This window comes from Corvus kubaryi, unplaced genomic scaffold, assembly GCF_017639235.1.
Source record: "Corvus kubaryi isolate FWS band 111438036 unplaced genomic scaffold, C.kubaryi_AGA036_p1.0 37382, whole genome shotgun sequence".
In the NCBI taxonomy this organism is placed as follows: Eukaryota; Metazoa; Chordata; class Aves; order Passeriformes; family Corvidae; genus Corvus; species Corvus kubaryi.
Genome location: NW_024581124.1, coordinates 12123 through 29661, shown reverse-complemented (window position 1 = coordinate 29661; position 17539 = coordinate 12123). Strand labels below are relative to the sequence as shown.

The 17539-nt window shown below is 54.4% G+C and overlaps 2 protein-coding genes across 3 annotated transcripts in view; both read left to right on the top strand.

Annotated features, from left to right (window-relative positions):
- The window catches only part of DGCR2 (DiGeorge syndrome critical region gene 2), a 45212-nt gene extending 38371 nt beyond the window's left edge, over positions 1-6841 (top strand). For both annotated transcript variants that reach the window (XM_042034838.1, XM_042034839.1), the window contains exons 8-10: positions 256-408; positions 853-1089; positions 1869-6841. In XM_042034838.1, the coding sequence (XP_041890772.1) occupies positions 256-408; positions 853-1089; positions 1869-2110 (632 nt within the window). In that variant the 3' untranslated portion in view covers positions 2111-6841. The remainder of the gene's footprint in view (positions 1-255; positions 409-852; positions 1090-1868) is intronic.
- Positions 6842-10433: 3592 nt separating this feature from the next.
- LOC121667916 (carbonic anhydrase 15-like) lies at positions 10434-17446 on the top strand. Its single transcript, XM_042035105.1, has 8 exons — positions 10434-10756; positions 12330-12365; positions 14343-14513; positions 14718-14878; positions 15547-15639; positions 15928-15994; positions 16166-16332; positions 16990-17446. The coding sequence occupies exons 1-8, from the start codon at positions 10690-10692 to the stop codon at positions 17206-17208; spliced, it is 981 nt and encodes a 326-aa protein (XP_041891039.1). The 5' UTR covers positions 10434-10689; the 3' UTR covers positions 17209-17446.
- Positions 17447-17539: the final 93 nt, after the last annotated feature.

Sequence of the window (17539 nt, the reverse complement as noted above, 5' to 3'; positions counted from 1 at the left end):
GTGCCCAAAGCCTTCAACGTTTTACCCCTTTTCCTGAGGAAGATATTCTTAGAAACTTCCAGATCTTCTTGCAGTAAAAAGATAAATCACCTGATGATTCATGATTTTCTTATATATTTGAAATATGGAGAAGTGTTAAACCAGGCTAATGAGTCTCCACTCTGCGTTTATCTCTCCGTTACTGACAGAAGAACATCAAGAAAAATGAATCTTGAACAAAAATAACAGGCTGTTTTTATATGTTTTATGTAACAGATGGCAACAGCCTGTTTGACTCAATGGCCGGTGGAATGCGTCTGATTGTGAGCTGCATCTCCTCCTTCCTCATCCTCTCTCTGCTGCTCTTCATGGTCCACCGGCTGCGCCAGAGGCGGCGAGAGCGCATAGAGTCTTTGATTGGAGCAAACTGTGAGTATCTACTCTCACCTTGTGCTTATTATTGACACGTTTATGTATGTAAAGGTGAGAAATGTCATCGTCTTGCTTGACTGTGCCTGTGTCTTGGTGGGTTCTTCAAACTTGGAACTTTTTTAGTGGATAACGGAAAAATATTTTTGTTTGTATGTGGTCCAAATCTGAAATATATTCTGTGTGAACAACGTCCAGAGTTTGGAGAGGTTAGAGTCAAATTTAGATGTGATGCAGGACAAACAGACTGGGAGCAGGTGGGCCTGGGTATTGTTGTGTAACTGCAGCAAGTTGACTTGTATAGGTTACGTAGACTTTTCTAGGTCTTCAGGAGACATGAGTTCCTGGGGTGTGAAAAGTGGAAAAAGGTGTTGAGATCTGACTTAAACTGAAGACGACAGCATGGGATAAAGTCACTTACTCCTTTTCCTTCTCTTGAAACAGTGCACCATTTCAACTTGGGCCGCAGGATGCCTGGTTTTGATTATGGTCCCGATGGTTTTGGAACTGGCCTTACTCCGCTGCATCTTTCAGACGATGGGGAAGGTGGAGCATTTCATTTCCACGATCCACCTCCACCCTATACTGCTTACAAGTACCCAGATATTCAACATCCCGATGACCCACCTCCTCCTTATGAGGCTTCTGTAAATCCAGACAGCATCCTTTGTTCCATTCCAGGTATGCAGGCAATAATTTCTCTTTTCTCCCACTTTTTCACTTTGGCTAGAAGATGGATTTTTTTTTTATTTTAAAGCTGTAATCATGTGTTTTAGTAATTGTGATGAGAAAATACATTTTACCAAAAAATCTCCAATTTTTGTGAGGGAGAAGTCTTTTGTTAAAATGTATCATTGAGCTTGATTTTTCTCAAAGGTTCTTTGAATCACCTAAATTAGAAGTGGAGTCCAATCTGTAAGCACTTTACCTCTTAAACCTTACCTATTTTTGAGCCTTACCTTGGATGGGTTAGCTGGTTACCTTTTTTCTACCATGCTGAGACCATTTTTGGCCTTTTGAAGACAGGCTGATAGAGTTTGGTATTAAGAAGTAGAACAAATGTCAAGTACAAGAGATTTTGGATAAAATGTATCCAGCCTCTTCTCTTCTCTTCTCCCTGCTTCCCCCACCCACACCCCCCAAAAATTGACCAAAAATACCACTTTCTAATGATTCACCCAGTGCTCTTCAGTTTTGCAGCTGTGATATTCACATACTCTAGAAATCATTCCAATTTGGGATTTTATAGCAGCATATTTCACAAGATAAGTGAGCCTGATTAGTGCAAGCATCTTATTTATATGTCAAAGTTTTATTTTTGTTACACAATTTTCCTCTTTTGCAGTCTCATCTTGTTGTGCGTTACCGCAAAACCAGGAAAATACAGATTGTAAACCTGTTTGGGAACATGAAATGATAAATTTCTCATTCTGATTCTGCTTGTTTTTTGTCCTTTGCAGATGGAGTTCTTTCTCAGACTGTGCAGAGCAGTCCTCCATCACTAGGAAACTGTGATGTATCCCCACAGCTTACAGAGGGATCACTTCCTCCCTCAGTTGGTCCTTCTCCAGTGGAGCTGGAAGACTCTGCTGACAGCAGCACCTTTCTTGTCCCTCCTGACACACCCATAAACGAAAATACCCCAGCAGAAACTTTGACAGGCAGCCATCACAGCCACTGTTCCCTCAACACCATTGTATAAAGGAGTGAAACGCCCAGCACCAGTCAGAGAGTTTTAGCAACTGTTTGCACAGACAAACACTAAGCCATGGCTTGAACTTCAGAAGGAATCTCCACTTTGTTTTTCAAACACTGCTTTTATGGTCTAGATTAGGATCGTGCCTCTTGTTTTTTGGCTGTCGTTATTCATTCACTAATCAATTTGTCCTGTAAATATGGATTGTATAAGTGCTCTTTTTTTCCATTGGCTGTGGAAAGGAGAGCAGAGAATTCCTTTGACTTCTAAGGAGGTGAAAAGTATGGGTAGTTTGGGTTGGTTTGTTTTTTTTTTTTTCTTAACCTGAGAGGAATCAAAATCTACGTCAGAAAAAAGCTGCTTGGATTTGGCTGGATACCACTGGACCCAGGAAACAGACAATGGAAAAGGAGGGTAGGGGCAATCACTGTTCAAGCAGAGAAGATGGAGCTGCAGGGGAGGGGGCTGGAGGCCTGTTTTATGGAGTGGGACACATGCCAGCAAGAGTTACACTGTGTAAAATACTTGGGGTTTTGATCTGCCTTGACCAGAGGAACTGGAGGAGGAATGGTCTACGCAATATGTGACAAGTGGGTACTGAGAAGACCGGGACTTGCAATTACAATTATTTGTTGTTGGTAGCTGCAAAATCCCCTATTGTTGGATAAATTTCTGGCCCACAAAGAAAACTGGGTCTGTGTGATGTCCCTTTGGTAGAACCCTCACATGTGTTAGGAAGTACTTTAGGGAAGAGATGGGGAGCAATTAACTTGGATGCAGTCTGAGTTCACTGTATGAAGCCCCTGTTTGTTCTAATCCCATAAGGAAGATTGAGGTATTTTCTTGCTAGTTTAACTTCTTTATAGTGAACAGTTGCACAAAACTGGCCTGGATCAAAGACCACTGTTCTTGTTTTTCTTATTGCATGCTATATTTAGCATGTGTGTTCCCTCCCCTTCATTTCACTTCTTTACAGTTCTACAAATACCACTTAAAAATGGTGATCAACATGTACCTATACGTGATGTTTAATTCTAATTGGACACTCATTCCTTATCTCAGTCCCATAAATAGCCAACCCTGCTCTAGATATTTCCCCTGTGTCCCCCAGACCATTTATCCAGGTCTCATGAGGGGTTGTAATGAGGTTAGTGTACTTAAATCAATAAGGCAGTTTGCTTCAGTCTGATATGTCATCTTAAATTTTGCCCTCATATTGAACTCTTTAAGCTAAGTTAATTTACAGATGGCAAAGATTCATTTAATCCCTCACGAAACCCAAAGTTAAGCACTGTTGGTTTTGGTAATGAGTGCAAAATAACCTTGACAGGCAATTTTAAATTTAAGTTTGGATTTCAGTGTACAAATAATTTACCCTTTTCCTCCATCCTCCCATTGCCTCTGCTTCTCCTTGACTTACTGTAACAGTCAGCAGATGAGATGAATTTTAAGGAATTTGTAAAGAATGTCTCTTGTGAGTGGTCTCCTGTTACCTTATGAAGGGTACAAGCCTAGAGGGACAGGAAGAAAACACTGCATGGGGGTGTGTATGTGATCTATTTTTCTAGTAATGATGAGAAATCATACTTGTATGACAAATCCTAACCCACTGTTGTGGTTTCCCAGTGCAGCTGACTCTTTCCCCATGGAATATGCTGCTACTTTATATTCCCTGTCTTGCCTATAGGCTTATACTGTACTTGGGGATTGGTCTTGACAATTCAACTCGTTTTGCACAGAAAACTGTGAGTTTTGCTGTTGAGGTTGTATCTGGTGTCTCGACATGCAGACACTCGCAAACAGCCCTGACTCCACCGGAGAGCGTGAATCACAGTTCTGGGGAGCGCTGCTGGCACACGAGTGGGAGGAAGCACTGTTAGGAAGCCTCTCTGCCTGGAGCCGTTCACCGCCCCATCCTGCTCTCTGCTGTGCCTGGCCCCAACAGCAGTGGTACGAAACGAGAGGAGCAGCTCTGCACCCTGTGGCATCTCTGACCAAGTCCTCCTCCGAGTTCCAAGTCCTGGTCTAATGAAGTGGATGGATAGTAGTAGTCAGAACCATGCGTACAAATTATTGAGCATTTCTGAAGTATGAAAATAAAGCGGGTTTTGTGCGTTTTTGAGCACATTCATACGTTTTATACATTGTATGTACTGATTTTTCTTTAGTTTTATAGGTACGAATGCGTGTGTGTGTGCGTGTGTTTCTGGGTGGTGATATATATATATATCACATATATATATCTCTCTCTATACATACTGTAGACAGTAACCTTTGTGCTGCGTCCAGCTAGGTGAAGCTAAGCACTGAGATAGAAACTAGGCTCTAGGGTTAATACTTCTCTCGAGCTGGCTACACTCTGTTGTAGGGCAGGCTGTGATAGTGTACACTTAAATAGGATGCAAAGTCTATGCTACTACAATCTGTTCCTGAAAAATACTTTGTTAGCAGTGCAAAATAGAAAATTTCCAATTTCTTTTGAAGCCAGATGGAATATTTGTTCATTGTAGTATCCTAGCGCAATAACAAAAGGCCTTTGGGCTTGGTTCAGTCTCTGAAGCTGTGTTTTGTGGCTGAGGTGAACAGATACCTTACCTCACACTTCACCTAACAGTGCAGGAATCTGTTCGATATTTTTGTATTTTACTTTTGGTTCTGTGGTGAATTTTATTTGCAAATAAGCTCTGTTACAACTGGCAACTTCATTGTGGCTCCTGGTTGTAGCTATTCCAGATGGAGGCTTCTTTGTAGAAGCCTCAGTGTGATATTTTCCCCATTGCTTCTGAGCCTTTCCCACTGGTGTATTGGCAGGAGGCTGCTATTTTCTCTGTTTTCTCCTATCCTTGTTCATCTTAACTGTAAACAAGGGAAATTCTGCCTTGAATGGGGCAGCTCACTAAGTACAGCTCGTTTACCTCTCGGTGAGCTTCTAATTTGGCAATAAAATTGTCTTTTTTTTTTTTTCCTTTTCAATGTAGCTTGTTCACATTGAGTACTTTCTCCTGCAGTAAGAGCCTTTGTAGCAGAAAATGTCCTAACTACTCAGACCTCTGGACCAACTGGGGAAGAGTTAAGTTTTCTTGACAGCAGTGGACTCCTCAGCAAACCTTCCTTGCCCTTGGCAAGGTGACTGGTGGGCAGTTTGTCCTGAGTGCCAATTACAGAGGGTTGGTGCTTGCCCAAGGAAAACCTCTCTGGTTTGATTGCCATTAGATTGATGAGATGTTTGGAGTTACTCCCTGCATTGATTTTTCCCCACTGCCGTTCACATCTCTGGATGTTTTTCTTAACAACTGATGCATCCTAAGTGTCCCTGCAGCCCCAGCAGGAAGATGGCATTGCCACATGGTTTCCAGCAGCAATTGTGAGCCCAGGGTGTGTTTTTCTCGGGATGTCCTTGACCGCAGTCATCGTAAAGTCCCAGTGCCTGGTTCCGTGCAGGGCTGGTCTTGTCCTGGCTGGTCTGGCCTCAGACAAAGCTGCTCCTCAGCTTCCCCGTACTGTGGTGCCATATTGAGGTCTCCGCTGTTCCCTAAGAGCAGCCCCAGACACTGGTTTGTCAGTGATGCCCATCCACAGTCTCACAGCAGCCTCTGGCTCTGTCCTAGGTGAGTTGTAGAGGTAAAATGTTACAGGGGTGCTGGGTTTTGTTGTGGTAGATCAGCACTGTCATTCAGGTGTAAAAGGGGCTTGTCTGTGTGATGTTCAGTCCTGTTTAGTTGGAGCCCCAGACTGCTCCTTTAGCCATGCACAGCAGGGCACTGATCTAGAAGAATGAAGTAGGTGGATGTTTTTTTCTGAAGGCTTAATCTTGCAGTTGGTGGGTGCTCTGCCTCCACAGGTGTCATGGGGTGATGGCCTGTTTCAGTACTTGGGAAGAAAATGGTTTTTGTGACCAGAAATTATTACCATTCTTTTCCCATCTCATGTTAAATAAATTTGAAGCTGGTACTTAAAGATGTTTTTATCTTTCAGATGTGACTTCTCAGTGGCAAAACACTGATGTTTTTAACGTTGCCTCGCACAATCCATAACGTGCATCTCCTTTTTTCAGTTGCTGAAACGTCTTTTTTCTCCCTAGCTAAGAACATGTAATATGCAGAAATTTCTTTTAAATTTCCCTTGCAAGTTGGGAGCTGGACCATAAAATTAGAGCAGTTGCGTGTAGAGGAGGTGAATCAAAGTTAGTATGTTTGCTTCTGATGTTCCCCAGTCCCAAGTGAAATAGGTGTTTCCTTGGAATAGATGCTTTTGGTGATGAAGATGCGCTTCCCCCTAACAACACTCAGCGTTGCCTGCCTGCTGCAGTACCACATAGCTTTAATTTTCTAGTATGTGCCCCTTGAGTGTTGAGTGGGTCAGGGTTGATGGCAGCAGAGGTGGCTGTGCTGCACCATCCCTGTGTGTTGGGCTGAGGGCGCCTGGGAGGCTGCGAGAGAATGAGACACTGCTTTTTACGTTCCTCTGGAAAATCATTTTAGCCAGCACTGCACTTGCAGGCTTCTCCTATGTAGTTGGTTTGTGACTGGACTTAACTGTGGCAGTGTATAAAAGATTTTGATATTCTGTGAAATACCATGTAGAATTTAAATTTGATACTATAATAATTGAGTCCCTGTGACACTGGTTTTTGTTTTAACTTCGTTGGGGTTGGCACTAATCTTTTTTTTTTTTTTTCAAGATGCTGTGAGAAACATTTCATCCAAATGCCAAATAAATTGTGTTCTGTAAGAGAAATGTTGTGTCCCAGTGTCTTCTGATTTCTGCGTCGATGTGGTTCCCCAGTGTTGCGAAGGAGGGTTTTCTTAAATCACACTTCTGAGCTATGATCTTGCAAAGAGATCAATAGATGCATTTAACTTTGAGCAGGTAGGCTGCCAGAGTTCCTGTGGGTACAGATTCCAGTGGGATTTTACCTGTGTTAGTGTAATTTTAGCAAAGTCTTGGGTTTACACCCAAGACAATGGAGTGCAGCATATTCCTGCTGCCCTCCCCAAACCCATGGGACGCTGCTGAGTCCAGGGGCAGGGGCTTACGCAGAAGGAGAGGGTGCTCCAGACTCCCAGCTCCGTGTTGTTCCACGAGCCGCCGGGCTCGCAGTGCTTGCTGTGAGTGCCGGGCCGTGCCCCGCTCGCGGCCGCAGGGTGCGTTCATTGCTCAAAGGCGTCCCGCGGGCCCTGCCACTGCCGGCCCGGGGAGGGCTCCCCCGTCCCTGTGCCTGCAGAGGGCAGCTGCCACCGCAGCCGCCTCCGCGGCCCTGAACAGCGTAGCTCCAGAGCTGCATCGCGGCTCCAGCCGGGCGATGTTGGCTCGACTGAGAGCGATGGGACGCGGCCCTTCCCGCTCTGCTGCTCTTGGGGGGACGAGCATCTCTCTCTCCGTAGCGCCTGTCTGGTGTCGCGAGCTCTTTGGAGGGGCTCAAGTCTGCCCTGGACCCCCCCGTGGGGCTCTGCTGGTGCCGGGAGATCCTGTGCAGATACACCTTGCCCTTGCCTCCTGCCCCTTGCCTGGGGACGGGACAGTTCCCGTAGGGAGCAGCGTGGATTGTCCGAAGCACAGCCACGGCTCTCGGGGCTCCCCTCCGTGACCCGGGGACACACGTGTGGGAGGCAGCTGTCTGTGTTGGCCCTCGGGTGCTGTGGCAGGACATTGCTGGGCAGCCTCCTGCTGTAAGCTCTTAGCAGCTTAAAATGCGTTTTTCTGAGAGGGTGATGAGCAGCTGTGCCCAGCACGGCGTGTCCGGGGCACTCAGCCCCTGGGAGAGAGCCAGGGCGGGGGAGCGTGTCAGACACGCGCCGGGGCCGTGTGCTGGCAGTGACCCCGGGGGTGCCAGGCCCTGGGGGGGGGAGATGTCGCTGACCCCGGCGGCGGTGGGAGCGTGGGATGAATGAAGGGGCTGTGCAGCGGCGTGCGGCCGGAGCGCATCTGCCGGCCACAGTGCCTCCTTTGTGCCGGCGCCGGAGCCGGCTCCTGCTGCGCTCCCTGCCCCGCTCCTGGCCTTCTTCCTGGGCTAGCACCAGCTTATTATGGGGATCAAAGATCAGAGTATTTACTGCCTGTGAACTTTGCCTCCTGGATGCCCGCATCTCTTCGTGCACTCATCCCTGGGTGATGTGAACCACATTCTGGCGGCTCAAGTCTTGGTCTTGTCACTGTTCCTGTCAGCCCGGGTCCCCGGCCAGGCTCCCTCGTGGCAGTGCAGGATTTACCTCCAGGAGCTGTTGGCAGCTCTGCCGTGTGCTGGCGCAGGGCTAGCTGACGGTGCACGTGGCGGGGGTTCCCACCAGGGAGGCATCGTGCCCACGACCAATCGATGGCTGCAGCTTAAGTAACTATTTTTATCTTTCGCTGGTATTTTTCCCCTTATCACGGCTCTTGCCCTTGGTGCTGTGACTATGCGTGTCTGCGGGGACCTCGCTGCCTCCTGGCTCTGTGGCAGCAGGCTGATGGATGTGGGGTCGCCCTATGAGGACGGCTCAAAGCTGTAGGATCAGCTGTGAGCTCCACCACCACACCACGTCATCAAGGCCGGCAATTTCAAGGCTTGATCCGGTTCCTATAGAAACTGGAGGTTTCCCCCGCCTAGCACGGGTGTCAGCAGCCAGCCATGCACCCTAGGGAGCAGAGCAGTGGGGATGGGTGGGAGCAGGGCAGGGCACAGTGCTGCGGTGCTGCCACTGCCTTTCCACATGCCTTGTAGACCCCACTGCTTCCTTGCTCTGCTTCTGCTTCTTTCTGGGGCTGTGCTGAGCCCCACACTCTGCTCTTGCCCCCCCTTGCTAAAAATCACCACTAGAGAAGCCTGAAAACCTAAAAAAGTGTCCATGGTGCAGTGAGTCTCATCTTGACCCCAAGAGTCTTGGGCTTCTCCCCACCACCTGGCAATATGGGCAGTCCTGCTGTGGGTGTGTAGGAAGAGGGGTCATTTGGTGGGCTCATGTTTTCAAGGGAGGTCTTGGTACCACGAGTGCTGGAACAGCTCCTCTCTTTCCCGGCAGCAGTCGGCAGCAGGCTGCAGAGCTGGTGCGACCCTCTGTCCCACCTGCCTGCCCTTTGCGGCTCTCTCCGGAAGGATGACCACAGCCCTCTGCAGACTACCTCATCCCTGGAGCAGGGGCCAAGTGTCAGCCATGGCACAGATCCAGAGCAGGCATGGGGACACCTGTGCTGCCGCCCTCCTCTGTGCCCTGCACTGGGGCCCAAACGTGGCTCAGTGCTGCCCAGGCACTGCCTGGGGCTGGTGCTGCCTGGGGGAGAAGAAGGTGCCCCAAAGAATCACTGCTGGGGATGAGCCCCTTGTAGCACACAGCAGCCAAGCAGCTCTGCTGAGCCAGAGCCCATCCCTGGCCAAGCCGGTAGCAGGAGGCTGCTTCCCGCTGCCTCCTGGGTTTGTTCATCCTGGCAGTGACTCGCCAGTGCTCCCGGCCAGGGCCAAGTGCCGGCGAGGGGAGCTGCAGGCTGGGCCCCTTGGCCTCCTTTCCTCTGCTGCCTGAAGATGGCACGGATATTTTAGGAGAACGTGATAACACCATGCTCCTGAGTTCTCACCCCTTTCCTACCTACCTGCTGAGATCCTGGCTCCTGTGGGACCTGCCTGGACCGGTGCAATGGGAGGGCATATGCTCACTCTGTGCTGAGGAGCTGAACAGCTGCACCCAACCAGCACGGGATGCCTGCACTGGGCTCGAGTGCTGCTCAGGTGGGTGCCCCAGCACTGCCCCTCTGCACTGGCCAGTCAGTGTCCCATGGCTGTGAGTGTGAGCCAGTGCAGCCTTGTGCCCGCTGGAGAGGAAAGGGCTGAATCCTGCCCCAGCACTGTGTGGCTCCTTGGTGACTGCAGGGACTGGGGGTCCCCTATAGCATGGCTGTGGAGGCTTCCTGGGCCCCGAGGATGGGGCTCCAGGAGGTGCTCGCTGGGCTTTGTCCAGGGAGGGGCCTCTGCTTGCAGGCATGAGCTGGGTTTGGACTGTGGGTCTCCATGGCACCGCCTGCCCATCACCAGGTGGGAACCATCACGCTCAGTCACGGGAGATGCAGGACCCGCTGCTGGCTGGGGAGTTCCCAAAGTTGGGGGGAGGGTATGTCCCACAGCCTGTGTCTGCAAGGAATGGGGAGGGGATGGGCCAAAGCTGCTGTCCCCAGCCCGTTCCGCCTCCTGGCAGGCCCCTGAAGTCCATCTGTAGTCCCACACACTGTGCGGGGGCGGGATGGGGCACTGCCGGGGATGCTGCCGACCTCCAGCTTTGGGGATGGAGAGCGGGATGGTACCAGGCGGGGAGCGCAGCACCCGTGGGCTCCGCCAGCCCCCGCTCCCCGCCTGTCCCTGTCACGGCGGGCAGGGACCCGGTGGGTGCGGGGGGCTGGCCGGGGGCCGGGCTCTCCCTGCTCCCTCCTAGCAGCCGAGGAGTTAAAAACTCAGCCCGGGTGATGAATATGTAAGAGCAGAGCCCAGGCTGTAGCCGAGCATCTCCCGGGCTGCGGGCGCTGCCAGCGCTGCCGCCCGCCCCAGCCCAACACCGGGCGCACTGCGGAGGGACGGGACGGGACGGGGCGGTGCGGGGATCCCCCCGCTGCCCCCCGCCGCCATGGGCCCCACCGGGCTCGGCATAACTTTCCTGACACTGCCCCTCGTCGTGCGAGCGGCCGCGGGAGGTGAGCTGCGCCCGGGGCGGCGGAGCCGGGGGTCCCGCGGGTGGAGAGGACGGGGGCGCGGGACTGGGGGGGCTGGGGGGCGCCGCTTATTCCATTCCCTTCCCACGTGTCGAGGGGTGATGCGGGCTGAGGGGTTGGCAACAGGGACTGGGGGACCTAGTCTGTCCCAGGAGCCCTCTTCTGCCCTCCCAGCACCCCCTCCCCGCTGCCGGATGGCCCTGTGCACCGCCGGCCTCGGGGGCTCTCAGCTCGCCTGGGGCTGTCTGTGCTGGCAGGAGGTGGTCGGGCCAGGGCCCCCTTGGGACACTGGGGTCTTGGGCTTCAGCCCATCCGCCCCACAGACCCGCACCACCGGGAAACACCAATGAGGACGAAACCTCCGGGCAAACGGGCGCTGCCGTCCCGGGCCGAGGCGCTGGGGTCTCACCTCTGCCGGGCCAGGCTGGGGCTGCCCAGTGCTACCTTGGCTCCTGCCGGAGGATGCTCGAGGGCTGGTGCGTGCAGGTCTGAGGATTTCCCAGGAGTTCGGCTTGCCCCTGCACCCCAAGATCCCTGCTCTAGGGACCGTCCGAGTCCTGCCTGCACTGTCCCGCTCCCCGTTCTCCTCTGGGGCTGGTGTCTCCCGTACCACTGTAAGTGAGACTTTGGATGCAGTGCGGCAGGCTGGGGCCTTGAGCAGCACAGGTGGAGGCAGGCAGGGCTGCCTTTGTCCTGCTGGTCCGAGCGGCTGTGGCTGGCACGAGAGCGTGGCTCGGCTCGCCTGCAGCCTGGCCCGCTGGCACGGCCCCTCGGCCATCAGCGGGGACCGTTCACGTGGGCTGGCCCCGGGCAGCACCAGGTTGCTCTGTGCCTCCTGCCAGGAGCAGAGCGGGGAGCTGAGGAGGGAAGGGGTGCACTCCCCAGCTCCCTCTGCAGAGCTGATGGTCCTGGGTGGATGTGCAGACAGCAAAGCAGGAGCAGGGCGCCAGCTTTCTCGGCATCCCCTCGGTGTCCCTGCACCTGCTGTGCCAGCATTTGTCATCGAGCCTGTGGTACCCACAGCCACCCGAGCGCCGGTGGGAGTTCGGCAGCTCTGGCTGAGGTGGCCCTGAGTGACGGGACCAGCCACCATCGCTCGGGCCTGCCCACCGCCCGCCTGCTGCCGCTGCCAGCCCACCCGCGGGAGCCGCGGGGACACCGGGAAGGGCTGCGGCGGCTCCCCTCGGCTCCCGCTCGCCGCGGTGCTGGGGGCCGCAAGGCATCTGCTGTGGGGTGAGGGGATGCCTTGGCTCCCCAGGATGGGTAAGGGGGGATGGCCCACAAGAGCTGGGGAAGGAGCACAGTGAGCAGCGAGGTTTGGCTGCCTTGGAGCAGCGATACCGAGGGAGGTTTCCCTGTGGAGCGTCTGGGGGAGGCAGGGAGGGTGCGAAAACACTAGCACCAAAAATAACTGTGATGAACACAAGTGCTGGTGGGACCCCGGGCTGCACTGGGGGATGTCCTCATTGCTGGGGGGTTGGGCACGGCCGCAGGTGGGTTTGGGGAGGGGGTGCCTGTCTCCATCACCTGCCCTGAGCTTTCCTTTCTCCCGCAGGGCAGTGGTGTTACGACTCACAGGACCCCCAATGCGGTGAGTGGTGCCAAGTGTGGGGGTGCTGGGGCTGTGCAAGGCTCAGACCCTCGTGTCTCCCCACAGTGCCTGGCCAAGGGCACCTGGACAGCATCAGCAAGGCCCGGGGGGAGCATGGCATGGAAAAGGGCAAACCCCCCATGTCACACCAACAGTGGGAATGGTTAGAGGAGCTTCACTTTTTTGTTGCTGCAGAGCTTCTTGGAGTGACTCAGTCCCATCCCTCACCTCAGCCAGGTCCGGGTGCTCCTGGGGCAGCACCAGCTTTCCTCCTTCCACCTGAAACAAATTAAGTCCAGCTTTTAAAATACGCTATTAAAAACCCAGTGCAGTGCAGGCAGCAAGGGGGACTGGGGCCCAGGGGCCCGACTGAGGAGGGACAGCTCCCTTTGAGCAGGCAGCAGCCCTGCCTGGCTGGGGAGGGAAGCATGGCTGGGGGCACTTTGTCTCAAAACATACAAATACAAATTACAAATAGCTTGTAAAAGGTTAATTAAAGATCATCAAGCATTTAATCAGCTGTTACGGCCCAACTGTTTTATAGCTCTTGGGTTTACATGCCCTGTGGCTTGTGAGTGTGGATTGCCGGCTCCGCTCATCCCTGTCGGAGTGCGGCTCGGTCTCACCCGGTTTAAGGTTGCCGGGCTGGCAGCGAGGGCAGGTTTTGGCAGGGGACAGGGGCCGGTGGGAAGCGGCTGGAGCAGCGTGGAGCCGGCAGTGTGCCCGCAGCAGAGCCGTGTGGAATGGCCCCTTAATGAAGGCACCTGGTAATCTGTGGGGCCACCCAGTTACACCGTACCAGGAACCTGGTGGGATGGTGGCACGGCCAGGCTGCAGCTCCCAGCACTTCCAGGCAAAAAGTTGCCTGAAGTAATGAGAGGAGACCATAAAGGGTAAGGGCTGAGCCCAGGGGGCAGGAGGTGGAATACAGCCCACAAGTGTCTGTGGTTTGTCTGCCCAAGAGGAAGGTAAACATCAGAGCTGAACCAGGGGGCACTGCTGGGGGAACAGTTCCCCAAACCCTGGCTGTAGGCAAAGGCAGCCCAGCCATAATGTGTGTGTGAGAAGAGCCAACAGTGCCTGCTGGGATGTGCTGAGCTCCCCTGGGAATGGAGATGCCCTGGGAGGACAGGGCTGGAAACACTGAGGGAGCTCCTGTTCCCTGGCTGGACTGAGCCCAGATACCAGCAGTGCCCGGTGCTGACACCTCTAACCCGGGCTGCACCAGGAGGAGTGGGGTGCTGTGGCAGCCACACTGGACCAGTGACCATCAGGGTGGCTGGCTTGCTACATCCAACAGCTGTGGGCTGCAACAAGTGTTGCAAGAAGAGATGATGCCTGGGCAATGGGGACAAGCTATGTTTATGGGTTGGTTGTGTGGTCTGGCCGAGGTGGCAGCCATGGGGACCCTGCTCACAGCCCCCAGGCAGCACTGTGGGTTTGCAGGGGGTCCAGTCAGCTGCCAGCGCTGCCGTGTCCTCACCCAGCTCCTGCCACGGTGATCCCCCCACCCCAGGAGCTGCTGATGGGCATTGTGTGGTCACACTGGAACTGGTGTAGGATTTGCCCCAGGATGAGTTGTGTGGCCAAGTTGCACTGTCACCTGTCACAGCTGGACAGAACCAGCGTGAGTAGGTTAAACATGCTAAAACCCAGGAACGGGCAGAAGGGGCAGGGGAAAAAAGCCTGCCCTTCACCAGCGTCGATGTGGATGCTGCTGCCGGGATAAATATAGCCCCTGGCCCCTCGAGGAAATCCTGCTGAATTATGGATGAGGCTGCGACCAGCCCCTGCTCATCATTAGGAAGGAAACTTAGCTGGGCAGGGAGCAGTTCCCGTGGGATGCAAGAGAGCACAGCTGAGCTGGCAGGGACAGGAGGGCTGGTTGGGGACAAAGCCACCCGTGGCCTTGTGTCCCCCCCCGGGGGCAGTGGTGGCTCGGTGGCTGCCCGTGGTGCCCCTGTTCCTCCTCCACAGGGCCCAGCCACTGGAAGGAGCTGAAAGCCACATGCGGTGGCGACAAGCAGTCCCCTGTGAACATCGACAGGCGCCGGCTGCAGCGGGATGGTGGCCTCGGAGACATCCTCTTTGAGGGCTACGACCAGGCTCCCCCTGGCAAGTGGAGGCTGACGAACAACGGGCACACAGGTGCGTGCTGAAGCCGGGCACCTTCCCCTGCCCCAGTTCCCCAGTCACCATCCTGACTGGGGCTTGGCTCTGGTGCCACTCCCAGGTGCTCCAGGATCCCATGCAGGTTAATGTTAGTGCTGGGATGAAGCCAGGGAGAAGGAGCTGTGCCAGGGCTGTTCCCCATCCTAAGCCCCCCCTCACCCTGCCCTGCTGCCCTTGCAGTGATGCTGAGCCTGGCGAGTGAATCGGCCTCTGAGCACATCACCATCAGCGGCGGGGGCCTCCCCGGCAGGTACCGTGCGATCCAGCTCCACTTCCACTGGGGCAGCCCAGCCGGGAATGGTTCTGAGCACACCCTTGACGGGCGCCAGCTTCCCATGGAGGTAGGTGAGAAAAAGCCCTCATCACATTCCGGGTCGCCCAAGCCCTTGGTGTGGTGGGAAGGGGTGATGCTGGGAGACCCCAAGGCTGTCATGCAGCAGGTGACTGAACTCTGTGACTCTGCACTGGTGGGTTCAACTGTGCCCCTGCACAGGCACCTGGGTGGTGAAAAAGCAGCTGACGTGAGACTAGAGGTGTTTCTTTACCATGCATGGCCAAGCTGCCTCATCTGAGGCACTCAGCAGGCTTTGGGGGGCTCTGTGCCCTAATGGGACCACACACTGAGCTAGTGAATGCAAGTGAGAGCAAGCAGGAATGTGCTGTGCCAAGCACATCGGGATCCTTCTGGATGAAAGAGGCTCTGCTCCTCTAAAATATTCATTATCTGCCAGAGGAAAGCAGAATTTATGTTCTGTGTCTGGCACACCCCGGGACTGCTGTCCCCCTTTTGCACACCCTTCAAAGGATGCTTGCTTCATTGGGGTGCTTTGATCCTCCGAACAGCCACCCCACAGAAGTGCCAGTGGGACCAGGAGGGCTTTACTGGGAGAGGTTGACTCAGTGTCCGGCCATCCCAAGCTGGCTGGAAGGACCCATAGCAGAATGTCCTGCTGCCAGGGTGTTGGCTGGGGACAGTTGTCCACGCCTGGCTCCTCTGTGCTTTCCTCAGATGCATATCGTCCACATGAATGTCAAGTACCAGACACTGGCAGAGGCCAAGGGGCATCCCAATGGGCTGGCTGTCCTTGGCTTCTTCTTCCAGGTGGGTCTGCAGGGGCCCCCTAGAAACTGGGTGCTGGTGGTGCAGCCGGGGGAGCATTGTATGGGTGTCCTGAGGGAGCAGGAAGGGGCAGGAGGGCTGGGTCAAGGCCAGGAGAGGCTGGGGAACCCACTGACTGTGCAAGAGAGTTCTGGGAACCCTTCCCCACTGCTCTGCAACAATGTGAGGCAGGGCTGGCTCTGCCTGTGGTTGCTTGGCAGGACAGGATGACCCAGCTCTGCCCTGCCCAGGCTCTGCCTGACTTCAACCACTTATTCTCCCCGTACACAGGTCTCTGAAACCACTAATACCAACTATAACACCATCATGGCGGGGCTCAGGAATGTCTCCCACGCTGGTGAGTCGCCTCCTCGTCAGGGTGGGGCAGGAAAGGGGAGACCCTGGTGTGGGAGGGCAGGGGGACCTGCCAGACTGTGGGTTCATCTGGCTGAAGGGAAACTGATGGGGGCCCTGCTGTCCCCACACCCTCAGCAGAGCACAGGCTGAGTATCCCTGTCTTGGCCCACAGGGGACTCTGTGGATTTGGCCTCCACCTTCCGCCTGAGCACGCTGCTGCCGCGTGCCGGCCGGCTCTCCGGCTACTACCGCTACCAGGGCTCCCTCACCACCCCTGACTGCAGCGAGGCCGTCGTCTGGACTGTTTTCGAGGAGCCAGTGGAAATTGGCCAGGAGCAGGTACTGGCATGTACAGCCCCAGCACACAAAAGGCTGGATCCCCAGGGTGACCTCTCTCCTTGTCCTTCCTGACCCTTGAGCAAGAGCACAGGGAAAGTCATCTCTATAATAATGCTCCTGGCAACTTGGCAATTAATTAATTTTATGAAGGTTAAGCAATGGAGACGTGGCCACCTGCCAGTGGGAAGAAATCCCATCCATACTGCTCTCCTACCCAGCCTTGGCATTCAGAAAGAGAAATAGGAGTGCATCCGTTGAAGCTCAGTAGAGGCTCCAAGGAGATGGATGGATGGATGGATGGATAGATGGATGGATGGAAGGAAGGAATTCTCCTCTGCTGCCCAAGCATCTTAGTAGATGTGTTTTCTTGAGGAAGTCATGGGCCAGCCACTCTATAAGTGCTCGCTGTTGGCAAAAAACCACAATTAGCTCCTTTAAAACTCAAGACCTGATCCTTGTAAGGACCTGCCTCTGTGCCTACCTGTGGGTCTGGCTTCAGAAGAGCGGTGGGGGTGGTGGGAGAACACCCACTGCTGTGGGGCTATGCCATGGGTCCTGTGCCCCTGGCAACAGGGCAGTATGAGGGGGGCTTGCAGTGGGCAGGGGTTCGGGGTGCCTGGCAATCCAGCTGCTCATCCTCCCTCTCTCCCTGTGCAGCTGAAAGCATTCGTCAGCACTCTCCACTTCCCACTCGAGGGATCCATGCTCCTAAAGATGATCAACAACTTCCGCCCGCCGCAGCCCCTCCGCAGCCGGAAGATCTTTGCCTCCCGGGGGGCCACAGCCAGAGGTGGGTCCCTGCACGGGGGCCACCACCAGCTCCTCTCTCCTCTGCTCCTCCTGGCCTTGCTCAGCCTCTTCTTGCCAGCCCCGTAGGGTCTGGCCCTGCTGCAGGGGAGATGGAGGCGACGCATCTTGTTCATGGGAAATGGGAAAACACAAAAAAAAAAGCACGTTGAAACCTTGGCTGGGCGAAGATTTTGTGAACCTGCATCTCTGCAGAGGTGAATCTCTGCAAGCCTGGAGCTACCCTGGGATGCCCCTGTAGATGGGCAGTGGGAGCTGCTGCGAGGGGGATGCTGTAGAGGCTGGAATAAAGCCAAGGTCCTCACCAGTGGCTGTGGTTTGCCGCCTCTTTGTTGCTGGCTCTGTGTCCCTTCGACATCTGGGGCAGGTGCTCGTGGGGCACCGTGGGGTCAGTGGGCAG